Consider the following 26,056-nt stretch of genomic DNA (forward strand, 5'->3'; position numbering starts at 1 on the left):
ATGCTGCAGGTCAAAGTTGGCAAACTATGGGCCAAGTCCATAAAATACACAGAGAAGAGTTTGTGGCAGACACCGTATGTGGGCTGCAAAGCCTAAAATAATTACTATTTAGTCGGAAGAGAGGGTGGAAAGGGGGTAGGAGCAGAAGAAGGGGGGGAGGTGGCCCAAACAATGTATATACATGTAAGTAAATGTAAAAATGATAAAATAAAAGGAAAAAAAATTGCCAATTGCTATAGTCAAATAGGAATATAAATTGGTACAAAACTAATAAAGGACAGTTAGACAATATTTATGATACTTTAAATATACATACCTCTTGACTCAATAATACTTTTAAGAATTTATCCTGCAGGCATAATCTCACAAAAGATTTAAGAAAAAGAATGTTTACATCAGCAAATAACTGGAAACTGCCTATCTATTCACTAGTAATTACAGTACTTACACACCAACAACAGAATATTACATTTGTAGTTCTTAAGAATAATGGGGCAGCTTTGAGTTTCCAAGAGCTACTGAGAAATAAATATGTATACATATATGCATATATATATATATACACACACATGTATAATATTATATAGCAACAAAGGACTATTACTGCATTAAGAAATCTTCCATTGAGGATTAAGAAAATGTGGTATCTATACACAATGGAATTCTATGCAGCCATGAAGAAGAACAAAATGTTATCATTCGCTGGTAAATGGATGGAACTGGAGAACATCATTCTGAGTGAGGTTAGCCTGGCCCAAAAGACCAAAAATCGTATGTTCTCCCTCATATGTGGACATTAGATCAAGGGCAAACACAACAAGGGGATTGGACTATGAGCACATGATAAAAGCGAGAGCACACAAGGGAGGGGTGAGGATAGGTAAGACACCTAAAAAACTAGCTAGCATTTGTTGCCCTTAATGCAGAGAAACTAAAGCAGATACCTTAAAGCAACTGAGGCCAATAGGAAAAGGGGAACAGGTACTAGAGAAAAGGTTAGATCAAAAAGAATTAACCTAGAAGGTAACACCCACGCACAGGAAATCAATGTGAGTCAATGCCCTGTATAGCTATCCTTATCTCAACCAGCAAAACCCCTTGTTCCTTCCTATTATTGCTTATACTCTCTCTACAACAAAATTAGAGATAAGGGCAAAATAGTTTCTGCTGGGTATTGAGGGGGGGGAGCGGGAGGGGGGGGAGTGGGTGGTAAGGGAGGGGGTGGGAGCAGGGGGGAGAAATGAACCAAGCCTTGTATGCACATATGAATAATAAAAGAAAAATGAAAAAAAAAAAAAAAAAAAAAAAGAAATCTTCCATTGACTTTCTATGAGAAACAAAATTGTGTGGCCAGAAGACAGGAACATTTTTCAAAGTATAACCACATTGTGAATTTTGAAGCACACACACTATTAACTACTAAAAAAAAAATTAAGTCTTGAAAATGCACTAGAGACTTAAAACATTTTAGAGATGTTGATTTTCAACAAAACATATAATTTGAATTGGTAAACATGGTGCTTACTACACAGTAAATCTATAGGCTGCATAAAATCTCCTGCAGTTAAAATGTACTACTTATATTAACTAACTTGAACACAATTATTCTCATCTATGTGGTCCATATAAACAGCCAACCAAACAAACAAACAAATAAACAAAGCTTCAGTTTCACAGAGCCTAGATTTATGAATAAAACACAACACTATGATCACAGTGACTGAAAAACTTGAAAGCACAAGTTTCTCATGGAAGATATCTGGCTTTTAAGCAAAAGAAGTTGAGAATGTGTCATCTCAAAATATGCTGAACTGGTATATTGATTAGTTCAAGCTGAAATCACTGTACAACTGCAGGAAGGGCCACTTGGCCTGTCTTTTTGCAATAAGCTATAAAGACTCTTTTGGGAGGAGTAATTCCGTGTACCAAAGGAAAAAAAAAAACCTTTCTTACCAGGACTAGAAAATGCAGCTGTAATGAACCTAAGTAAGTAAACTCACTGTACTAACCCTTGATGTTTCACTAGCTTCACACCCTTGGATGTATCTCATCTGGACTGCCCTGGTTCAGAGAGCCATCTGATCTGTCATTCCTTCACAAATTTATTATTCTATGTCCAAAGAGTTGTTACAAAAGCATCTTGATCATTTTTTTTCTTTTTGGCATTACTAGGGATTGAACTCAAGGTCTCAAACTTGCTAGACAAACACTCAATCACTTGAGCTGCAGCCCCTGTCCTTTTGCTTTTAGTTTGTTATTCAGATAGGGTATCAACTGAAATCCTCCTACTGCCTCTGAGTATCTGAGATTACAGCTGTGTTGTACCATGCTGGGTCTGCTTTGGTAACATCTTCAGATTTCACTCTCTTGTGAGGGTTCCATGTACATATAAAACTATTGAAATTTGTGTTTTTTCTTGTTAATTAGCCTTGTATTAATTTGGTTTCCATATCTAGCCAATGAGCCCACATAAGACCTAGGTGGGGGATGGAGGGGAAGCTTTTCCTCCCCTATAATGTGCATATGCTTGGCATACTTAAGGAGAAACAAAGACATTATGTTAGAATTGAATGAGAAAGAGTATTTTTAAAAACTGAGAAGAGGATTGATCTAGTAGGTATTTGCAGGCATTAGAAAAATTAAGTAGAAAAAAGTAACTGTGAAAGGAAGTCAATTAAAAACGCCTGCTAAGGAAATGATATGATTTAAGTCTTATAAGGATCACATGCTCTACATAATAACTTCTGTATACTACAAGAATGTTTAATGTTATAAGGAGGTATAAAGAATGGAAGCAGGAAGATCAGTAAGGAAAGCTACTGCAATAATCTAAGGAAAAATTGGTGACTAGGACTAGGGTAGTAACAGTGATATGACAAGTGGTCAGACGTGGATATGTTTTGAAGGTAGAGACATTTCTTAATATGTGAGATGCTGGGTATAAAAGAAATCAAGGATAACACAACAAGGTGATATTTCTTGAAACAGAAAAGCTAAAGGAAGATCAAACTGAAAAGTGTAGGATAAACAAGTTAGGCCTGTTAATTCTGATACCTTTATAAAATCTTCAAACGAAGATATCAAGAAAGCTGTTGGATATAAGCCTGTAGCTAAAGATGAGACTTGTCAAGTAATGAAAAAGAAATTTGGGATTCTTCAATTAAGAAATGGTACTTAAAATTCTAAGTCTAGATAAAATAACCTATTAAGTTTATTTACTATAAATGGAAAAGAACAAAAAAATATGGAGATATTTCAACATTTAGATTGCTGGTAGAAAAATATCTGGTAGAAAGAAAAGAATCAGAAAAAGAAACTAAAATGGAACAGCCAGTAAGAAAGAAGGAAAAAGGGAGTGACCCACAATAATGAATGCTAACATGACTGATAAAACACAGATTCAGAATTTATTAATAATACTGGCAAAGTCAGGTGTACTATGCTCCTTTGCATAGCTGCCCGCCATTTTTATTCCCTTCCAATGGAGTTCTAATAAATTTTTGATTTCTCCTTAAAAAAAAAAAATCAGCAAAGCCAAATAAACTTTTACTTGACAACAGCTGTACCAGTGAGAAAAGTAAATGCATAAGCCAGTGGGGTGATCTCAATAGAGGCTGAGAAAAGATAACTTGAAAACCGTTAAGTAAAGGTAACAGTTTAAAGGAATTATGCTCCAAATTAAAGAAAATAAGCTGAAAGTAAACTAAAATCTAAAGTTAGTACAGGTTTTTTTGACTTTGTATATTATTGTGGGGTTTTTTGTAGGGGCTGTTTGGTTGGTTTTTTTGGTTGGGTTTTTGAGTCAGGGTCTCACTATGCAGCCCAGGTTGGCCTCAAAGTCATAATCCTCTTGCCTTAGCCTCCATGCATGTGCCACCTTGCTTGGCTGTGAGAACTGTTTTTTAAAAATGGAAAATATTTATTACAACTTTGGACTAATGGAGTGGCTCAAGTGGTAGAGAGGCTGCTTAACAAGCACGAGGCCCGGAGTTCATACTCCAGTACCCCAAAAAAACAAACAAAAGACTAATAAGCTCAGGAAAAAAAATCTTTGCACAATAAAAGTTATAATCAATAAAATGGGTAAAATGAAAGTAGACTGTTAGATTTTATAATAGAAAGAGAACTTAAAATTTTAAGCAACTTAAGTACAACATTTGTTTGAAATTGAGAGCAATTTTCGGGATGCCAGATAAAGTCAACTTTCACTGCTCATCTTTCTTACGCTTAGTCCTTGCTTTGGTGGTATTCTAATATTTCTATACTACATCTAAGAATCATTGCATTTCAAGGTACAACTACCAACTAAGGAAACCAATCATCACATAAATAAACTCTATGAAAGGGCTGTTACTTTCATTTCTAAAAAATGCTTAATTTCTCCTTAATTCTTGTTGTTAATCAAAGTATAGTTTTTCACAAACAAAGTAATATCAATTTTAATTTCAACTTTAGAAGAAGTCATGGTTCCTTAGCAATTTCCTGCTGATACTACTTTTCTCTGTTATATAAAGGAACAAAGAATTAAAAAAAAAAAACCCACAAACTCCTAAGAATGCAAAAACAAGGAATATGCATAAAAATGAGGTGATCCTGGTACATTTTAAGTAAAAGTTTAAATTAGCATTTTACTTTGTCACAGAAATATTTCTGAGATGATTTCTTATTGCTGTTCAATATAATTTCCTAAATAACAAAACTATTCAAACTATAAGATCACAAATGTAGTTTGTTAATATACTCAGATAAAACCAGAAATCATTAAACATGAAACACAAATGTTTTAAACATATTTTTACTGGAGACACATAGAAGCACATTTGCCAAGACTTTGATAACGGCTCTGGCAATTTGAGTTCTTTCTTGAATAAATAATAACCATAAAGCCAGCTTCATAACTACAACTGGGTTTCTTTAAAGTAGAATGATGAAGGACATGTGCACATTCATGGTTTCCTGACTTGCCTAGTCTTTTTGAAGCATTCAAATCATTCAGAGACAAAAGCTCACTTTTCAATGTAGGATTTCAGTTGTTTAAAAAGGCATAATTAAAATTATATAGTTACAATGACAAACACTACTAGAATGAACAAGTTTGGAAATAAACAAAACTGACTTTTTGTAAGCATCCAAATTCTGTGTCTGAAACTAGCAGATGTTCCTCAACAGTCATTCCAGCTTTCTCCCTTAGTAACAGACCCTGATTCTAATTGGGGCATGTTTACAATAACAGAAAGAATGGTAATTCCTATTTATGATACTAAGCTGAAAAAGATTCTTAGTTATTAACAGGCTAGTAATCAAAAGATAATACCCACAATACACTTCAGTGTTCTTTCAAACAGCAGGTATCATGGACCATGGCCAGAATTTTGTTTTAAATGGACTAAAACACAGCAAAGCACATCACACAGGATGACAGCAAATAATGGCTCAAGAAACATTTATTGATACAGACACACAAGGATGTGCCTCAATGTAGACTATTTAGTGTTTTTACAAATGTCTGATGCCTATGGAATATATAGATCAATTTGATTCAAATGTTAACACGTGAAACATTTGTTGAGAGTTTGATTTTGCCAAACTTAACAGCTGACTTATAGACTATTAAGTCTAAAAAATTATGATTTTTAAAGCAGTAAAACATCTTTATAAACCAGACAACCATTTTTTCTTTACTATAAGGACAACTAAAGACAATAGACTTAAACTTCTGTGAATGATCACTGAGATTTGTAGTGCTCTAAGAATAATAATCAAGAACATCAGAGAACCGACAGACTGATTAAAGAAAATTAAACATGTATCTAAAAACTGTCTGTGGCCAATTAAAACTGAAGCACGTCACTACAATAGGACATCATACATTTTATGAGTAAGACTTTCTTTTTTGCCATGTTGGTAATCAAGCCCAGGGCCTAGTGAATGCTAGGCAAGTACTCTACTAGCACCTAAACAGTATGTATAACATTTCGGTATTTCAGAAAGCATGTTACCTTTGTAAGGAGAAAAAAATGAAATTTAAACAAAAATAAAATGAATAAAAGCAAAAGCCATTTATGTCAACACTTGCAGAAGCACACAATACCACAAAGGTATGAGACAAATCCAACTGTGCTCCAGTCTTCAAGTTCTATAGGAATTTTAGCTACTCTTCTTCCTTGTAATTCAAAAAGTTCTGTAACACAGTTATGCTATCTGCAAAATGATTTTTTTAACTTTTATCTTCTGTAGTTTCTTCTTTTATTTTTTTCTCCAATCCATTTAAATGTGACTTCTTTCCTTTCTTTTCAACCAAGTTTAAAGTTTAGCTGGTCTGACCAAGGATCTGTCCAAGTCCTGAATCTCATTTTTACTCCCACACTTTATATAATTCAGGAAAAAAGCAGTATTAAAGTAATCTTCTCTTAAGATTTTATAACTGTAGAGATAGAGTAACTTGTGCTTTTCCCACCTCAATGGCATCTATAAATGTGTAACATATTTTGTTATGTGCTCACCAAACACAAGATATATCACTTCTACTAGCTTGTGATATCTTCAACAATGGTAAGGTATTTTCAACAAAAGAAAACAAACCAGGAGGCCAATTAGGAGGATCACAAGTTGTAGGACCAGGCTGAGCTACATAGCAAGTTCCAGGTCAGCCTGGACTGTCTCAACCACACATACCCTAAAATAAAGCTAACTATAATAAGAGTTGGTAAGTTACAGCCCTTGACTTGGCTAATTTTTTAATGCTCCCTAACCTATTTTGTATTCTAGCACCTGAATGAAATGAATGAATGAATGAATGTGAAAAGAACAAGAAGGATATGAGAAATTGTATTTGTTGGCCAAAACCAAGAAAGCTTCAAATATTATTTGGTTCATCATGAAAACAGTTTGTGGGCACCTGGTATAAAGGAATATTGGGATATGTGGTTCACACAGTACAAGGTAGTATCATGTCAGAGAAATATATTCAGCTCAACAAGCCTAGAAAACTACTTAGGACAATTATCACAGAACTATTTCTGAGTTACATTCAAAATCATTTAGAGTACAGAGATTGTAAATTTGGTAGTAGTTGCAATCCTGATTATGAAACACTCCACTTCAGTCATGGGGAAGTTACTGGTCCCAGAATGATCATCCTGCTGTAAATAATTAAAAAAACAGACAAAAACATATGAAACAAGACATTTTAGAATATGAACAAACAACATAAGATTGAGATCTCTGAGAAAAAGGAAACAAATAAAGTAAGCCCTAAATTCACCTTGGTTTTCAGCCAAGGAACATTTAGCAAAACCTATTACAGAGAAGGAAATCTCAAGCAGAGCACACCAGTCTCATTAAACTGAAGAGAGAAGAGACAGAACCTGGAAAAAGCTGCAGCAGCTAGCATTTGCAGGACAAATTACCAAGGAGACTACACAGAGAAGGGGCACTAAAAATTCTTTGACTGAATAGTAAGCCGCACATGAATAGGGTGAACCTGCAAGGCTGAGCACAAAACAACTATCAGGGAGGCATAAGCGAAAAATTAGTGGTGCTCACAGAAGATAAAAATACTTTTGAACACTTACTAGCCTAAGTGATGAGATCTTGCCACTAAATAAACTGTAGTACATTTACACAGTGGAATATTGTCTTTAAAAAAAAAAATCCTACCAACCCCAAAAAGCAGGAGAACCTTAAATATACATTAGTAAGTAAAAGAAGCCAATCTGAAAAAGCTGCTGATTTGATTACAGCTGTATGTTATTCTGGAAAAGGCAACATGGCAGGTTACCAAGGGTTAGGGTGAAAAAAAAGGGCGAAAGGACAGGACACATAAGATTTCAACACAGTCAAACAATTATGTATGATACTACCATCGAAGATATATTTCATGACATATTTGTCAATGTCCATGGAATGACCATAACCAAGAGTGACCACTAGTATAAGCTATGGACTTTGAGTGACAATGATATGTCAAAGTGTGTTCACCAACTGTAACAAATGTACCACTGTGGTTTGTGGCATCCATAGTGGAGGAAAGTGCTGTGCGAGTTACAGATAGGAAAGGAACTAGAATTCTCTGTATTTTCCACTTAATTTTAGAACCTAAAATGGTTTAATAAAGTAATGATAAAGAGTTATTAAAAAAAGTAGAGGAGACCTTGTCAAACACCCAAGAGAGAGTCGGCATAGACCTTTGAAATGCTACACATTAACAACAAGGTTAAACTATCAACAATGAAGTCAACCCTAGAGCTGCACTGAAAAGGTTAGAAAACAAATTTCAAGGCTAGACTCAGGTGGCTGACACCTAGCTACTCAAAAGGCAGAGAGTAGGAGGATCAGAGTTGGAAGCCAGTTCTGGACAAATAGTTGACAAAACCCTATCTCAAAAATACTCAACGCAAAAACAGGACTGGTGGAGTGGCTTAAGTGGTAGAGTGCCTGCCTAGCAAGCAAGTGGCCCAGAGTTCAAACTCTGGTACCACCAAAAAAAAATCTCAAAAAACAAGGTGACTGCATGTCAGAAAAAAAAAATCAACACTCCCTAAAGGAAGAAAACAAAAAGACAACATGAACTTTATCAGAAAGTAAAAACCGTATTTTAAAAAATAGGGCTGAAGGAGTGGCTAAAGTGCAGAGTGCCTGCCTGCCTAACAAGCAGGAGGCCCTGAGTTTGAACTCCAGTATCGCCAATACAAAACAAAAATTCACTGAGTAGGTTCATAAGAGAACAGATAATACAGAAGAAAACAGCAGTGGAACAGGAAGATAGGGCAATAAGACAGAAGCACACAAAGGAAACAAGTAGAGCACTGATCTGTAGTACAACATTGAGCAATAGTGAACACAACTTCAATTTGATTGGAATTGAAAGGGGTGGGTATTTGAAGACACACTTTTCCAAAGTTGTTGTTATTAAAAATGCTGAAAGAAAAAAAATTCAACCTGGAATTCCAAATAAAGTGAAGATAATCCTCAAAAAGAAAGGTAAACCAGGCATAGTGGCTCAAGCCTGTAACCCTAGCTGCATGAGAAACAAAAATCAGGAGGATTTCAACTCAAGGCTAGGCCAGGCAAGAAGTTTGAGAGACCTCCATCTCAACCAATAAAAGTTTAGTGTAGCAACACACACCTGTCATCATAGCTATTCAGGAAGGATAAATAGGAGGATCCTGGTAGAGACCAGTCTAGATATAAGTGAGATCCTATTAAAAAAAAGTAACAAAAGCAAAAAAGGGCTTGGTGTACGGCTCAAGTAGGAGAGTGTGTGCCTAGCAAGTGCAAGACTCTGAGTTCAAGCCTTAGGAATGCAAAAGAAAAAAGTAAAATATGTCACCAACACACTTGCATGAAATGTTCAAGGAAATTCTTCTGATGTAAGGGAAAAAAGACATCTGATGGACACCTGGATCTCCACAGAAATCAATGAACACTAAAGGACAAGCTGAAATAGACAATTCCATAGTTAATAGTTGAAGAGTTCAACACTTTCAGTAATTAACAGAATGTGTAATCAGAAAATTGACAAAAATATAAAAGAGCTGAAAAAATACTGTCAGTCAACTGAACCTAAATGATATTACATCCCCAAATGGCAGAACACATACTTTTCCAGTACACATGGAACTGTCACCAAAACAATTATATATGGTAGAATAATACTGTATGACAGAGCATCAAATAAAAATATTACAGAACATATATTATGACCTTAATGGAATTACGTAAGAGAAGGAGAGGGAATTGGAGGTGGTGGGGGGAGGATGGAAGAAGAATGGTAGTTCCTCATGAAATTGAAAACAGAAGTACCATAAAAGACCAAAGTATTGAGATATTTGTATTCTGGTATTCATAGCAGCATTGTTCACAATTCCTAGAAGGTGGAACCAACTCAAGTATCCATCCATAGATGAATGAATAAAAATAGTATATACATAAAATAGAAAAAATACTCAATCTGAAAAAGGAAAGGAATTCTGATCCAAGCTACAACTTGAATGAAGGCATTATGCAAAAGTAAAAATAAGTCAAAAGAGACAAACACTGTATGAGTCCACTTGCATAGAGTATACAATTAAATGTCTGTCCACAGAAACAAAAAGTAAAAGGGTTACTACAACAGGCTGGAAGGAAGGAGGAAAGGAGAGTGTTTTAATGGGTAAACAGTTTTGCAAGATGAAGAGAAGTCTGAGAATTGACTGGTTGTACAATAATATGAACATAGTTAACACTACTGAACTATACAAATAAAAATGGCCAAGATAATAAATTTTATGTTGCATATTCTACAATAAAAAAATTAGAAAATTTACGAAATACAGAGAGAAAGAGGACACAAATTATCAACATTAGGAAAAATAAGGGACAATACTATAGATTTTCTAGAGATTAAAAACAAATTAAAATAGTAGCCACATGCCACCTATATTTGAATTTAATTAAATTATACTTGATCAGCCTTGCAAAAGGCTGAGATGCAATAAATTTAATTACAATACCTTCTGCATTCGTCACATTTCAAGTACTCAATAGTCACAGCCATTAGTGGCTACTCTACTTCAATAATTGTACATATAGAGCATTTCCATAATGACAGAAATATGATACGTGAAGGATATGCCTTGAAAAACAAAAGTGGCTTACCAAATCTTAAGAGAAATTAAAAAACCCAAATAGCCCCAGGCCCAGATGTTTTGGCTAGTGAATTAAACACTGAAAATAGAAATAGTACCCAACTTTCACAATTGAGGTCAGAAAACACAAGAAAGAGACACCAAAAAGAAGCTCTATATCATTAGTTACCAGGAAAATCAAACTAAAACCACCATTCATCTCACTTGAAAATAACTATAAATCTCCAGGCTCAGGTGCCTTATGCCTGTAATCCTAGCTACTCAAGAGGCAGAGATCAGAACAGTGACAGTTTGAAGTCAGCACCAGGCAAACAGTTCAAGAGATATACCTCAAAAAATCCCACCACAAAAAAAGGGCTGAAGGAGTGGCTCAAGTGGTAGAGCACCTGTATAGAAAGCCTAAAAAGTGCAAGGCCCTGAGTTCAAACCCTACTACTGCCAAATAAATAAATAAAATAACTACAAATCAAAACACAAAAGACCACCTAAATAAAATGGACAAATTCCTTGAAAAATACAGCTTACCAAAACAGACACAACATAAAAATATGACTAATGCTACCTCAACTAAAGAAAGTGAATTCAATCAGTGAAGGTGGCTCATACCTGTAATCCCAGCTACCTGGGTGGTAACGAGTGGGAGAACCAAGACTGGGAGGTGGGGGGGGGGGGAACAGATACAGTGAGATTCCATTTCAATAAAAAACTGGGCGTGGTTGCACTCCTTTATCCCAGCTACATAGACCTTTGGAGGATTTTTGCCCAAGCAAAAAGCAAGACCCTATTTGAAAAATAACCTAAAGCAAAAGGCTGGAGGTGTGGCTCAAGTGGCAGAGCACATGCCTATCAAGAACAAGGCCCTGAGTCAAACCCCAGTATCACCAAAGAAAGAGAAGGAAAACAGTGAATTCATAATTTAAAACCTCATCAAGAAAGCCAGGTGTATGATTACAGACTCACACCTGTAATCTTAGCTACTCAGGAAGCAAAGAGGATCAGTTTGAAACCAGACCCTACATGGGGGTTGGGGGGAGGGCCGGGGACTGACAGCATCATAGAAAAGGGCTGGCGGAAAAGAGTACCTGCCTAGTAAGTGTGAGGCACTGAGTTCAAACCAGTGCCACCAAAAAAGAAAAAGAAAAATTAGCCTCAAAATGACAAAATACATGCACTCTTTTAAATATAATCACAAATGAGACAAAGCTGGCTACTAACATGATAGTTATTTAATGAAGCCCTGCAAGTTTTAGCAAAAGCAATGAAGTTATACAATTTGACCAAATAACTGGGGAAAATTTTTAGATGATGTGGTTCTGTCTGGGCCTCTACAAACTCAAATTTATTTTAAAAGCTTACTAAACTTAGTAAGAAAATTTTACAAGTTATTCAGACTATTGTAGTAAGTATCTAGAAAAGAAAAAAAAAGTAATCCATTTTCAAAAGTAACAAAACAGTTAAGAACAAGTAATACAAGAAAAAGCACAGTAATTGTTACTTGAAAATAGTAAAATTTTAATAAATGACCTAAAACAGTATCTGTCTAACATGTGGCCTACTCTTAATCCAAATGTGTAATAAAAATACTGCTTCTTCTCCAAAGAATAAGTAAGTAAATGCATTTTTCAATTAGAATTTCAAGTTCACTTTTTTTTTTTTAAGTACTGGGGATCTAACCCAAGGTCTCATGCATCCTAGCCAAGCACTTTACCACTCACTGAGATATATATTTCCAATCCTCCAACAATTTTTTAAAAAACTGTATAAAGTCATGTTAAAATTTAATGGTTTAATGAAAGGCTATAAAAATTACAAAAATAATCACTGGGCATGGTGGTACAGGACAATAATCCCAGCACTAAGGAGGGTAAGACAAAAGGATCATGAGTTTAAGGCCAGCCTGGGGTACCTAACAAGTTCCAAGTCAGTCTGGGCTATATATATAGCAAGACCCTGTATCTAAACAACAACAAAAACAATTACAAATAGATACCTAGGCATTGTGTCAGATGTTTATAGTCCCCGTTACTGTGGATGGCTGAGGTAGGAGAATCACTTGAACCCAGGCCAGCCTGGGCAACATAACAAGATCCAAACATAAAACAATGACTTGCCTCAGCAGGTCTGTACCAGAAATCTAAATAATTACAGCAACAAAAAGCTTCTTAAAACAAATATACAATAAAATCAATATAGTACCAATATGAAACTATATTAATAGGATATAACAGAAATCCTTAAAAAAAATAGATCCCAACATGTATAATAAGCATATCTCAGTGATGAAAAGATTAACTATTTAGATATGAACAATACGTTCAAATAATAAGCTACCCATCTGGAGAAAAAAAAACAAAACAAAACATGGACCCCAATCTTACCCAACATCCAAATTAAATATGACTTAAATGTTAAATATGAAATAAAGAAGTGTTATGATAACCATTTAAGTAATTTATGAATTTTTATTGAAAGGCAGATTTAGATAAACTGAAGGGCATACAAGTTCATGAATAAGCTAAATATCATAAACATGCCACTTTTCTCCCAATTACTCTACACACTCAAAATAATTCCAATCAAATTCCCAGTATGTTTTTGTTGTCATGTGATTTGTTTTGTTAAGAACTTAGCAAGACATTTGTAACATGAATAGAGGCAAAGGTAAATAAAACAATCCTGAAGAACAGGAACCTGTCCCATCAGATTATCAACAGATTATACAGCAAAATTAATCAAAATAACACAGTTTTAACTGGTTCTGGCACAGGAATAAATAAATAGTCCAGTGGAATATTAGCTGAGAATGTGTAAAAAAGCCCACATACCCGTATCATAGGACACACTGCTGATCACTGAGAAAATAAGGTAATATTTAATAAATGGTAGCAAGACAATTTGTTAGCCTTAGGATAGGAGATAAAATTATTTTTCTACTCAGTACCATATAAAAAATTAATCTAGGGTAATTCAAGAGCTATCTATAAAAAGGCAAAACAATGAACCTTGGCTAGGGAAAAATATTAACTCATCCTTCTGATCTCAGTCTAGGAAAGATTTTCCAGAATAAAATGAGAGAAATGCAAACTATAAAGGAAAAGTCTAATGCATTTATTATTATTCAACTACATTGAAATTAACTAACTTCTGCATATGCAAAGACTTTATAAAGAAAGATGAGCATAGCGGGGCATGTCTGTAATCCTAGGTGGAAGGAGAATCTTGAATTCAAGACCAGCCCCAGACAAAAGGGATAGTGGTGTACCTCAAATAGTAAGAATGATGATTACCTAGCCTACTTAAGACTCTAGGGTCAGTCCCCAGTACTGCCAAAAAAAAAAAAAAAACTTGATAAAGAGACAAAGCCAAAATATGAATTATGAGAAGTTATTTCCAGTATCTGAAACTGTGATGATTAATCCTGATTGTTAATTTAGTTGGACTAAGAGAGGGAGTCTATGAGAGTCTTTCCTTTGACCATTAGGCTCTGACATAATCAATGGTTTTAATCCACTGATGGATTCAAAATCTGAATAGACTCTTGGGAGGTGTTGGAAACTAGATGGTGGAGGAAGTAAGGCGTTGGTGGGTGAGATCTCAGGGGCTGCATCTTGCCCTGGCCTTTTCCTTTCTGCTCCCTGGCTACCATGATGTGAGCAGCTCTTTCCTCTACCCTGCCCTTCCACCATGATGTTCTACCTGACCATTGGCCACAAGCACATGGAGGCAGGCAGCCATGATCTGAAACCTCTGAAACAGTAAGCCAAAATATATCCTTCCTCTTTCTAATTGTTTCTCTTAGGTATTTGTCACAGTGATGAAAACGCTAACTAGTAACTGTTCAGAATATTTAGAGAACTGCTACAATTCAATAAGGAAAAGACTAACACACAGTAATAAGGGGGCAACAGATTTAATAGAACAATCATTTCATAAGAGTAATAAAAAATGTCAATAAGCATGACATTTTCAGCTTAAATGTTCAGCTGAATTGTTAATACTAATAATTATTAATCAGGGAAATATAAATTTAAAAAAATGGATTCCATGCCCTATCTTCCATACTTACAAAGATTAAAAGTCTGATAAATCAAGTGTTGGTCAGATGTGACTCTATAATTAACCAGGACAGAAGTATAACTAAATTTTGTATTCCTAGAAAAGTTGAGAATTCACACACCTTAGACCTGAGCAATCACCAACAGGGAGGAGGTAAACTATTCCTGTATGCAAAATCGAAAAGCCACATATTATTTTTTTATTTCCCATAAGCTGAGAATTCTTTTCATTTTTTTAAGTAGCTAAAAAAAAAAAATCAAAAGAAAAACACTTCTTGACACAAGAAAATTACATTAAATCTGAATTTCAGTGTCCATAAAGTTTTATTGGAAACACACATTAATTCGTTTATGTATTGTCTATGTCTATTTTTTATGATTCTATTAACATATAAAAGTTGTGCAGGGGAATACATTGTGAGATTTATATACGTGCTTACAATATATCCTAGTTGAATTTGTCCCCTCCATCATTCACCCTCTTCACCCCTCCCCCCCTTGTTAGAACAATTTCAACAGGTTTCATTCTTCTATTTTCATATATGGATATAAAATACATCTACCATATACACACTCTCATTCCCCCTTTCTCTGTGCCCATCCCCATCCCACCAGTACCTACCCCTGCAAAAGTCTAGGACTGTTTTCATAGTTGAGTATTTGCATAGCTGAACTGCTGCAATAGATACAGTGTGACCTATAGAGTCTACAATTTTTATTATCTGGAAAAGTTTGCAAAACTTGAAAACTTTATAATCCATTGCCCTAGAGCAATGGATTTTAAATTTATTTTATAGACAGGGACTCACTGTAAGAAATACATCTCACACTGAATTCCACACATAGTACTTTCTTACATAGTATCAGGAAACATACACAGGAATGTACATAGAAGAAAGATTTAAAATAGAAAATCTGGAAATGTCAAGAAATCTATTAACAATGAATCCAGGACCTGGCACATGCTAGCTTAAAAGCTGTACTATCTAGCCAGGTGCTGATATTAATCCTAGCTACTCAGGAGGCAGAGATCAGGAGGACTGCTGTTCAAAGCCAGACCCAGGCAAATAGTTTGAGAGACCCTATCTTGAAAAACACCAATCCAAAAAAGGGCTGGGGGAGTGGTTTAAGTGGTAGAGCACCTGCCTAGCAAGCATAAGACGAGTTCAAACCCCAGTACAACCAATAAAAAAAAAAAAAGTACTATATTTTAAATGCTACAACTATAAAATTCCAGAAAGAAAGTATAGGGAGAAAGCTTAAGGATACTGGATTTGGTGATGAGTTCTTGGATATGGCACAGAGCATAAGCAACAAAAGCAAAAATAGACAAAATGGACCACATCAAACTTGAAAGCTTTTGCAACTAAAAAAAAAATCAACAAAGTGAGAAGACAACAAATAGAAAAGGAGAAGATATCTGTACATCAAGTTTCCAATAAAGGGTTACTATCCAGAATATTTAAGAACTCTTAGAATTCAACCACAACAAAAAACAAATAATCGGTTTTAAAAATGGGCAAAGGACTTGGAGGGAACTTCTCCAAAGAAGATAAATGATGGCCAACAAACATGAAAAGACGCTTAACATCAGTAATCTTGAAAGAAATGCAAGTCAAAACTACAATGAGATACCACCCCGTACTCGTTAGGATGGACCCTACCAAAACCAGAAAATAACAAGTACTGGTGAGGATGTATTGAAATTAAAATCCTCTCTACACTGTTAAGAATGCAAAACATTGCAATCACTATAGAAAACTGTAAAACAGTTTCTTAAAAAACAAAAAAATTTAAATAAAATTACCATGTGATCCAAGAATCCTAATTCCAGGAATACATCCAAAAAACTTGAATGTAGCATCTAAAAGAGGTATTTGGTACCCATATTCACTGCAGCATTGTTCCTAACAGGTAGGAAATTAAACAACTCAAATGTCCATCTACAGATAAACAAAACATGTATATGTATATATATACAGACACATACACACACACACACACACACACACACACAAAATGGAGTATTATTCACCCTTAAAGAAGGGAATTCTGATACGTTTCAACATGGATCAAACTTAAAGGTATTATGCTGAGTATGTCACAAAACAACAAATACTGTATGGTTCCACTTACAAGAGGTATCTGAAGAAGTCAAAACTCTTAGAGACAGAAAGTAAAATTGTTAGCTAGCATGGAGTGGCTCATACCTGTAATTTTAGCTACTTGGGAAGAGGAGATTCAGAGGATCTGGAGGATGGCGGTTCAAGACCAGCCCAGATAAAAAGTCCATGAGACCCCATCAGGCACAGTGTCAAACATCTGTACCCCAGCTATGTGGGAAGCATACACAGGAGATCCCGCTGTCAGGCAAGACATAAAAGTGAGACCCTACTTGAAAAATTACTAAAACAAAAAAGGCAGAGGGTATGGCTCAAGTGGTAGAACATTTGCCTAGGAAGCACACAAGGCCCTAAATTCTAATACCAGTACTGCCAAATTTTTAAAAAAAAAGAAAAGAAAGAAAGTAAAATTGTAGTTGCCAGCAAATGTTGGGAAAGGAGTAATAGGAGTTGATACCCACTGGGTATGGAGTTTCAGTTTTGCAATATGAAAAAGTTCTAGAGATCTGTTATACAACAATGTGAATACAGTTAGAACTACTTGACTGCACATTTAAAATGGTTTTAAGGTAGTAAGTTTTGTTTTTTTTAATCAAAATTTTAAATAAATAGTTCTTAAGTTCATATGATAGTCATACATCAGTGACAAATGAATAAGAGCTGCATATATTAATACAGCCAAATCCCAGGAATATATAACAGAAAACAGCAAGTAGTAACATATACAATACAATTCTAAGCTCAAAGATACAAAGCAAACGTAAAAATGTTACCACTGTCAACATGGTAAAGTTATAAATAAAAGTCAGAAAATAAATGCAAAATTCAAGATAACAACTACCTTTTTGGAGAGATGGCTACTTATATGATATAATATATTGTCAAAACCATGAATGTAGTTTTTTCATCTAGAGAGTGACCAAAGGATTTACTTTAGTTTTAATACCTCTCAGGCTATAAATTTTCTGTCACTATTTAATAATTTATGAAAATGGGTTTTTTTAATATTTTCTGAAATTCTAGGATAGCTTATAATCTAAGGGTAATGAACACTTTCTTAACCAAAACTGAAAACTAATATTAATTTAAAAAAAATTTTTTAAATGTTATTTAACAAAAAATGGCACAAAAAAGGAAATTAAAACTGACAGAATCATCTGACATGGCTTTCTTGAAAAGCAATCTAGCAGTATCTATCAAAATTACTGCATATCCTTCATCCCACAACCCCATTCTTTGGAATCAATCCAAAGATACAACCACTAATATATAAGGACATACATTAAAGGAATTTGAATGCATCATTGTTTATCTTAATTAAAGTAAACCAATATGAATGCCAAAACAAAAGATAGAAATAACTTATTATGTATCTAAATCAACAATATATTGTTCAAATTGTGGAAGATAAATTTCATAAGATACTTTTGAGAAACAAAAGTGAAATGGAGAAAAGTATGCATTTGATTCCATTTTTTGTTACAAAAAAAAAAAACTGCTCTGGGCTATTGGAGTGGCTAAAGTGATAAAGTGGTAAAAGCACCTGTCTAAACCAAAAAAAAAAAAAATGGTCAACCTGTAATCCCAGTTACCCAGGAGGCAGAGACAGGAGAGTTATGGTTCAAGGCCAACTGGCTCAAGTGGTAGAGTGAATGCCTAGCAATCACAAGGCCCTGCATCACACACACACACACACACACACAAAGCTCAAAACTCTTACATATGTATACTCATGTTTGGTTATATATAATGATTTTATGAACATGGAAAACTGCCTACAACGCTGCTGACTTGAGCATGTGTGGATACAGGGATAATGACATGGTAGGGAAAAGCCAATAGGAAAGCCAGTTATTCTTTAAAAATCACATATGGCTGGAGGTGTGGCTCAAGTGGTAGAGTGCTTGCTTTGCAATCATCTGCTTTGCCCTGAGTTCAAACCCCAGTACCACCAAAAAAATTTTTTTAAATAAATTCCAGTGATCTAGAGCTAGCGGAGGGGCTCAAATGGTACAGCACCTGCCTAGCAAGCCTGAAATCCGGAGTTAAAACCCCAGTACCAGAGGGGCAGAAATAAAACCTATTAGAAAAATCACATATGGGTAGATGTAGTGGTGCATCCTGAGTTCTACAATCCCTTAACTCAGGATCCTGAGTCAGGAAGAGCTTGAGTTTGAGGCTGTGCTAGGCTACGAGAGACCCTGTCTCAGGGGGAAAAAAAAGGGGGGGGAGCACAGAAAAAAAAGCAATCTTATATGAACAGATGCATGCAATTTGTGTATATGTATTACTTATATGTATTACATGTGTACATATAAATATATACAGAATATGTATGTGTATTACAGGAAGTGGTTAATGCTGTGGTGATCCAAATATAGACTATAGGGTGACTTTTTAAATAAAAGTTTTATGACTTAGAATAAAATATTTAATGACAGTATTATATGCTGACATCATTTTGTATTTTTTAAAAGTGGTCTCAACAGTACCTCATATCCTATGTGCTTTTCTATGTGACCCTGACTCTCCTATCAAGATGTGGTTTGCATCCTCTTCTCTTGAACCTGAGTAAGCTCGCGACTTTGTCTAGTCAGTAGAATATAGAGGGATACTATGTGATTTTGGAATTTGGATCAAAAAAGATACAGCTTCTGCCTTACTGCCTTAATTATTAATTAGCTTGGAGACCTGAGCCACCATAAAAGAAGTCTTACTATCCTGAGGACACCACACTATGAGGAAGGAAAGAAAACAGAAAGATCATGTACCGGTGCGCACACAGGCGTGCACAGGTCAGCAGTCCCATATTTCAACTCCTCCTAAAGAGCCACAGACATGAAAAAGTGAATCTTCTGGTTTCTAAAACCAAGCCATGCAGTCACTTCCAGCTTTCCAGTCTTCTCAGGCAAGACCCAAGACCACCAGGACCAATGACTTATGCCTGCATTCCCAGCTACTCAAGAGGAGGAGATTGAGTACTGCAGTTTGAGTTCAGTCCAGGCAAAAAGTTATCAATTAATAAACTGGGTGTGGTGCCATGTTCCTGTGATCCCATCCTAGCTATATGGGAAGCACAGGTAGGAGGACAGAGGCCTGAGTACACAGGAAAAATGTGAGATCCCACCTGAAAAAAAACTAAAGCAAAAAGGGCTGGAGGCATGGTTCAAAGTGGGAGAGTGCCTACCTAGCAAGCCTAAGGCCTGAGTTTAGAACCGCAGGACCAAAAAACAAAGACCAAAGACCTCATGGGAACAAGGAAAAAAAAAAAAATCCCTATCTGAATACCTAAGCCACCAAATCTTTGAGCACAATAAAATCTCTGATGTTTTACATCATAAAATTTGAAGTGCTTTGTTAAATTTCACTTAGTAATCAAAGTGGAAACTCAAAGTTTATTCTATACAATTTAAACAAAAGGCTCTGAAAAACTGTTAACTGACTTTAAAAGTGACACTAGTGATAATAATATTAAATTCCTAAGATACACAATGTTAACTGCCTAAATAAAATTCTTTCATAGGCTGGAGGCATGGATCAAGAGGTACAGTCCCTGCCTAGGAAGCATGAGGCCCTGAGTTCAAACCTCATTACAAAAAAAAAGAAAATTTTACAAAATAACTGGGAGAAAACCAGTATAGCTGTCACTCAGTATCCATGGAAGACTGGTTCCAGAACCTCATAGATACTCAGATCTGCAGGGGCTGAAGTTCTTTATATAAAATAACATAGTATTTGCACATAACCTACTCACATCCTCTCATATACTTTAAGTCATCTCTAAATTATTCACAATGCCAGGTGCAATGTAAATGATTGATATACTATATGATTTAGGAAACAATAAGGGGAAAACATACATGTTTCAAAACAGATGACAATCTTCTCCCTGAACATTTTTTATCCGAGTTTGACTAAATGCACAGATAAGGAACCAAAAGACGCTGAGGGCCAAGTGTATTTTCTAAATTAATATTATTTAACATAAGGATGTTTTAAAGAATGCACATTAAATCAATAAATGATCAGGATATATAAGGCTATTACATCTACATCTGCTAGTACAGGTGCTCTAAATAGCAAAACTTTTTGATCTTTCATTAGGAAATGGATCAGAATCCTGTATTTGGAATCATCTTATATTCAAACACTTACAATATACTTTCACCATCCTCTTACCCTACTGATTCAACCTAAACTAAAATTCAACTTACATCTTCTTTTCAGTGTCAAAGTTTCCCTAACACCATTCAATGTTGTTGATAATCTTGAAATACAGAAGTAACGTGTGTGCAAAAACATAGATCTTTTAGCAATACAGAAACAAAACAAACATTAGTCTATTTCATTTGAACATTTTACACTGGTTGATTAATTTGTTTAATTCAAGAAGACCCTATGCCTTTATTTAATAAAAAAAAAATATTGAGAACTGTGAGGTGTTTTAAACTAAGGCCATCTCAATTTTCTGCCCATGTTAATCTCAAAAAAAAAAAAAAAAAAAAAAACTTTAAGCGTTAGGAATGTGGCTCAAGTAGTAGAGCATTTGTCCAGCAAGTGCAAGGCCCTGAGATGAAACCCCAGTAGTGTAAAGAAAAAAGAAAGAAAAAGAAATTTCAGGCTTTGGTTTCAACATTTTTATGAAGAAGATTCTTTCACAATGTTGGAATGATCTATACAAAACACAGCAATAGACTACGTAAACAAAAATATGTACATAATTCTGATAATGAAAACACTACTCATCAGCTTTTTTATTTTTTCATTTAAAACTTCTTAAAATTTTACCTGATCTTTTCAAAACTGATCTGTACTGATAAAGCAGATATATTACAATCCAAACACAAATTTACATTGACGGTCCATAAATTATTCCTTTATTTCAATTAAATGATTTCTAGTCTTCAAAACCTGTTATTCCAGGGAACTATGAGACAGTTCAGAAATAGGAGCTGAAAGGCTTAAAAGGAGAGGCTTTACATTTAGGCAAGCCTGAATTCAAGTCTTGATTCTATCACTTAAAAGCTAAATGATGTGGCCAAGCCTCAGTTTTTCCTTCTTTTTAAATTAGAGATAATCACATTATCTTCATCCAGATGACCGCTGTGGCAAATATATATTTAGTAACAATTCCCCCTCTTATCCTCATTAAGAGATCCTCAATTTTAAGCTAGGTTGACCAATGAAATATCAACCTAAGGACTGCAAGTTTGATGCTAGCCTGGGCTATACAGTGAGGATAGCCTGGGCTAGATAGTGAGTCTCTGTGTTTGTGTGTGCAATCAAAATAATTTGGGTGGGGGGATCAGCACTAGAATTTAGGACTTTACCCTTACAAAGCAGGCATGCTACCATTTGAGCCACACTTCCAGTCCATTTTGCTCTGATTATTTTAGAGCAGGGCTCATGTGAACTATTTTCCCAGCAGGCTTCAAACCTTGATCCTCCCAATCTTGGCCTCTTAAGTAGCTAGGAAGCCACAGGTGCCCAGTTTCAAAATAATATTTAGTAATAACTATACTTCATGAACAAATGAGTCCTTTTTTTGTTTTTCCCCCAGTGCTCAAGATCAAACTCAGGGCCTCACACATATCAGATGAGTACTCTATCACTAAGCTACACTCCCCGCCCCCAGCCTATATTTTTCCTTTGAAATTATCCAGTCTTTTATGTTCAGTGATTTTACTTACGGAAAGAAAATCAACCACTACTGAATGACCAGTTATCTCAGAGCCATTTAAGCAGTTACCTGAATACATTAAATAAAAATAATCTTCCCATACTATCTGAATTTCTTTCAAACATCATATAAACAAGCAATGGATGAGGAAACATGAATTAAGATAATGCATGGCATCAGTCACTTCTCTACTACCATGAATCTTGAAAAGTCCACAACATACACTTTCCTCACAAATGAACAAGTTCAACAACTCTACATACAATGTTGAAGACTTTTTTCTTTTAAATCCTATTCACTAAAGACACTGTATCTTTAGAAACTCAGCTAAGAATTTTCATGTTTAAACCAAACTTTCAAATTTCCTCAGATGGGATTAAGCTCTACCAGTTTATGTAGAACAACTAGTAGGTATTATGTTTTGTTCAAAGTTTCAAAAGATTATACCCCAGGAAGGCAGAATTTGATCTGCGAAATAAATACATGAAGCTCCATGTCTTTCTGGTAGTCTTGGACAATGAGTACATGGTAAGTCTCACACTACAATGGTCATTTTTGAGGCACTAAGCTGAAATATAACAATGGATCCTAAGACAAAGTGGAAAGCCCTAAATGATCACCTTTGGTATTGGAGACTATAAATATTACCTACAGAGCAGTCATCTTGCTTTTCACACTCTGCAATGTTCCTAAATCCCCTTATGAAGAGAGGCTAGTATCTACCAAACTAGTCATTTCTCTGCCTCCAAAGCTTTCGATATCCCTTTAATGATAAACTACCAGAGAAAGACAAAGTAGCCTTTATTGTACTACTTGCATCCAACATTTGGTATAAAACCATTTGTTCATTAATCTCCAGCTTCTGTGTGTGTGTGTGTATGTGTGTGTGTGTGTGTGTGTACACCCACACATGTGCACTAGGGAGCAAACCCAGAGTCTCACACATTAGGCAAGCAGTCTACCATGAACCTAAATCCCCAACCTTTCTCCAGCTTAACAATGTTTGAGAAAACAGAGAAAAAAATTATTATGTATCAGAAATATAAACCCCACGTGTTAGGTGTAGGGTCCCAACTACAGCAGCTTAGGTAAAATTACTATTAATGCAACAACTTTAACAAATAAAGCATCAGACCAAAACCATCATTAGAAGACCACTTAATTCATTTTTATTAGCAATATATAGACTTGAGCAAAGGCATAAAACTATTTGTTGAAAATGAAGCTATGGCAAAATGACATATTCTAGCAGCTATGCTTTACTCTCTCATCCTGCTTTTCTGTGGGGTTCTGGTGGTTTTTTTTTTTTTTTTTTTGGTTTTTTGGGTTGTTTTGATGATATTGGGGTTTAAACTCAGGGCCTCATGCTTGCTAAGCAGGTCCTCTACCACTTGAGCCACTCCACCAGCCCTTCATCCTGTTTTCCTGACCATAGATGATTATCAAAGATGAAAGCCAGAATCAGGATGGCCCAAGTTATCCAAATCCTTTCTCCTACGAATCTGAAATTGAAAATGTATATACAGAAGACTAAAAATCACTGGAATATAACTGCTTTCTGGCAGCATTGAGGAGACAGGCCCATAATCTTCTCTTGCTGAATACCCTGGAGGAAATGTGCTCATTATCTCTACCTAAATTAAGGGAAATACCCTTATGTACATCTAAAATGTTCTTCTGGATAAGCTAGCTAAAGTCTATTCTTTTGCTTACAACCAAAAAGATATTCAGTAACTAACTCCACTAAACATCAGGAGAACTAGTTATTTCTTAACATCAAGTAACAGAAAGTTAGACTGTAGTCTAAATAAAACCTATTATCACTCAAAAATATTACCAAACTAATTCCAAAGAGAAAGAAGACTGTCACAGATCCTATTGGGGGAAGTACACCTAAAGGGGAGGAGGTGGTGGAAGAAATAACATTTTCCACTTAAGAATTTAGTTAACAAAATTTACCTCCTTGTACAAGCATACAAACATCCTTTAAAGATTCACCAATGCTATTCTTAAGATTTACTTTCTTAGCTCCAGAATACTTCAGTAAGTATACAAAGATGTGTATGATGAAATTGAAAACAATTTATACATGAATACAAGAGGAAGCTGATTAAATTACAGTACAGCCATACAGTAATATACTCAGTAGTCATTAACAGGTCAATATCTACTGACACAGAAAGATGTGTATGTAGTCAAATGAAAAAGGCAGAAACTGCATTCACATGATTCCTATGCACATACATAATATCCCATATACCATGTCTATATATATCCACAGAAAAAAAGTCTGGAAAGATATATATGTGTGTCTATATTAAACTCTTATAACAGGTTATCTTTGGAGAAGGGTAATGACAAAGGCTTTTACTTTCTACTTGATTCATTTCTGTACTGTAAATTGAATGTATTACTTTTATAATCATGAAAACAAAACTTACTTTTTAAATGCTATAACAGAATCTAAAATGAAAATTTAAAAACTGCAAACAAAATAGAAACCTTTTAAAATGGTAAGCAAATCTATGAAATTCACCTGGCACAAAGTGTTACTGTTTTCAACATACTAACAATGGTGAGAATAAAGTATTTATTGAAAAATAAAAAGTAAGATTCTCACAATTCAAATTAACCTGCTAAAAGTACTAACAGGATATGATGAGATCTAGACTAAATCAAACTTGACTATCACAGTAAGTCAGCCCTAACTACACACTTTAATGCTTAATGCTTTCTCTACACTTACATCTCTAAAGACATGATTTTTTTTTTCAGATGGTACTTACAGTTCTCTACAATTTCTTCAAAAACTGCACCACTTTTCTGTTCAAACTGAAAAGGCAAAAAAGGAAAGAAAAAAGGAAAGTTATTCTCATATTCTTCAATCTTATTTTTTGTATCCCTTCGTACTCCCCCAGAAGCTGTAATTTTCAAGCCAAATATACATGTCCACAACATCATAAACAAAAGCAGTTCTAAATAGAATAAAATTTAGATGAATAAAAATAGTTCTCAGACCAAAGCCTCCAAACCCAAAACCCAAAAAACTTACATCCAATTCTACTTTTCTAAAATCACTCTTACCATCACAAAAAAGGTGATCATATAGATTTGTAAGAATAAAAAACACAGCCAATACTTATTAAGAACTTATTAACACTTATGGAGAACTATGCAAGACCTCTTATGAAAAGTAAACATAACTGACAAGATACAGCTTTTGCTCTTAGGCGATAGCCAGAAATTTGCTGTTCTTAGCACAAAAGTGAGCCATGTTACAGGGATGGTTCCTATTCAGTATATTAGCACCTAAGACAAAGCTACAGCCAAGTGTGAGGTAATACTAGACCTTTAAAACAGACACAGGGGGTAAATAAGGTAAAGCATAATCAACTCCACCAAGGAACTAAAGAAAGTAACATGTTCCACCCTGAGTTTAAAGGCCTGCTTATCTTGACAAGTCTGAATATTACAGACTTCTACTTTTTGGGTACAATACACCAACGACACAAGAACACAAGGAACACTGCTAGGGTTTTTTGTTTTTGTTGTTGTTGTTGTTGTTTGGTG

The 26,056-nt window shown here is 35.0% G+C and overlaps 1 protein-coding gene across 8 annotated transcripts in view; it reads right to left on the bottom strand.

Annotated features, from left to right (window-relative positions):
• Window positions 1-26,056, bottom strand: part of Zmym4 (zinc finger MYM-type containing 4) — a 129,756-nt gene that overhangs the window by 56,974 nt on the left and 46,726 nt on the right. For all 8 annotated transcript variants that reach the window (XM_020159640.2, XM_020159639.2, XM_020159638.2 and 5 more), the window contains exon 2: window positions 25,273-25,318. In XM_020159640.2, the coding sequence (XP_020015229.1) occupies window positions 25,273-25,318 (46 nt within the window). The remainder of the gene's footprint in view (window positions 1-25,272; window positions 25,319-26,056) is intronic.

This window comes from Castor canadensis, chromosome 7, assembly GCF_047511655.1.
Source record: "Castor canadensis chromosome 7, mCasCan1.hap1v2, whole genome shotgun sequence".
Taxonomy (NCBI): Eukaryota; Metazoa; Chordata; class Mammalia; order Rodentia; family Castoridae; genus Castor; species Castor canadensis.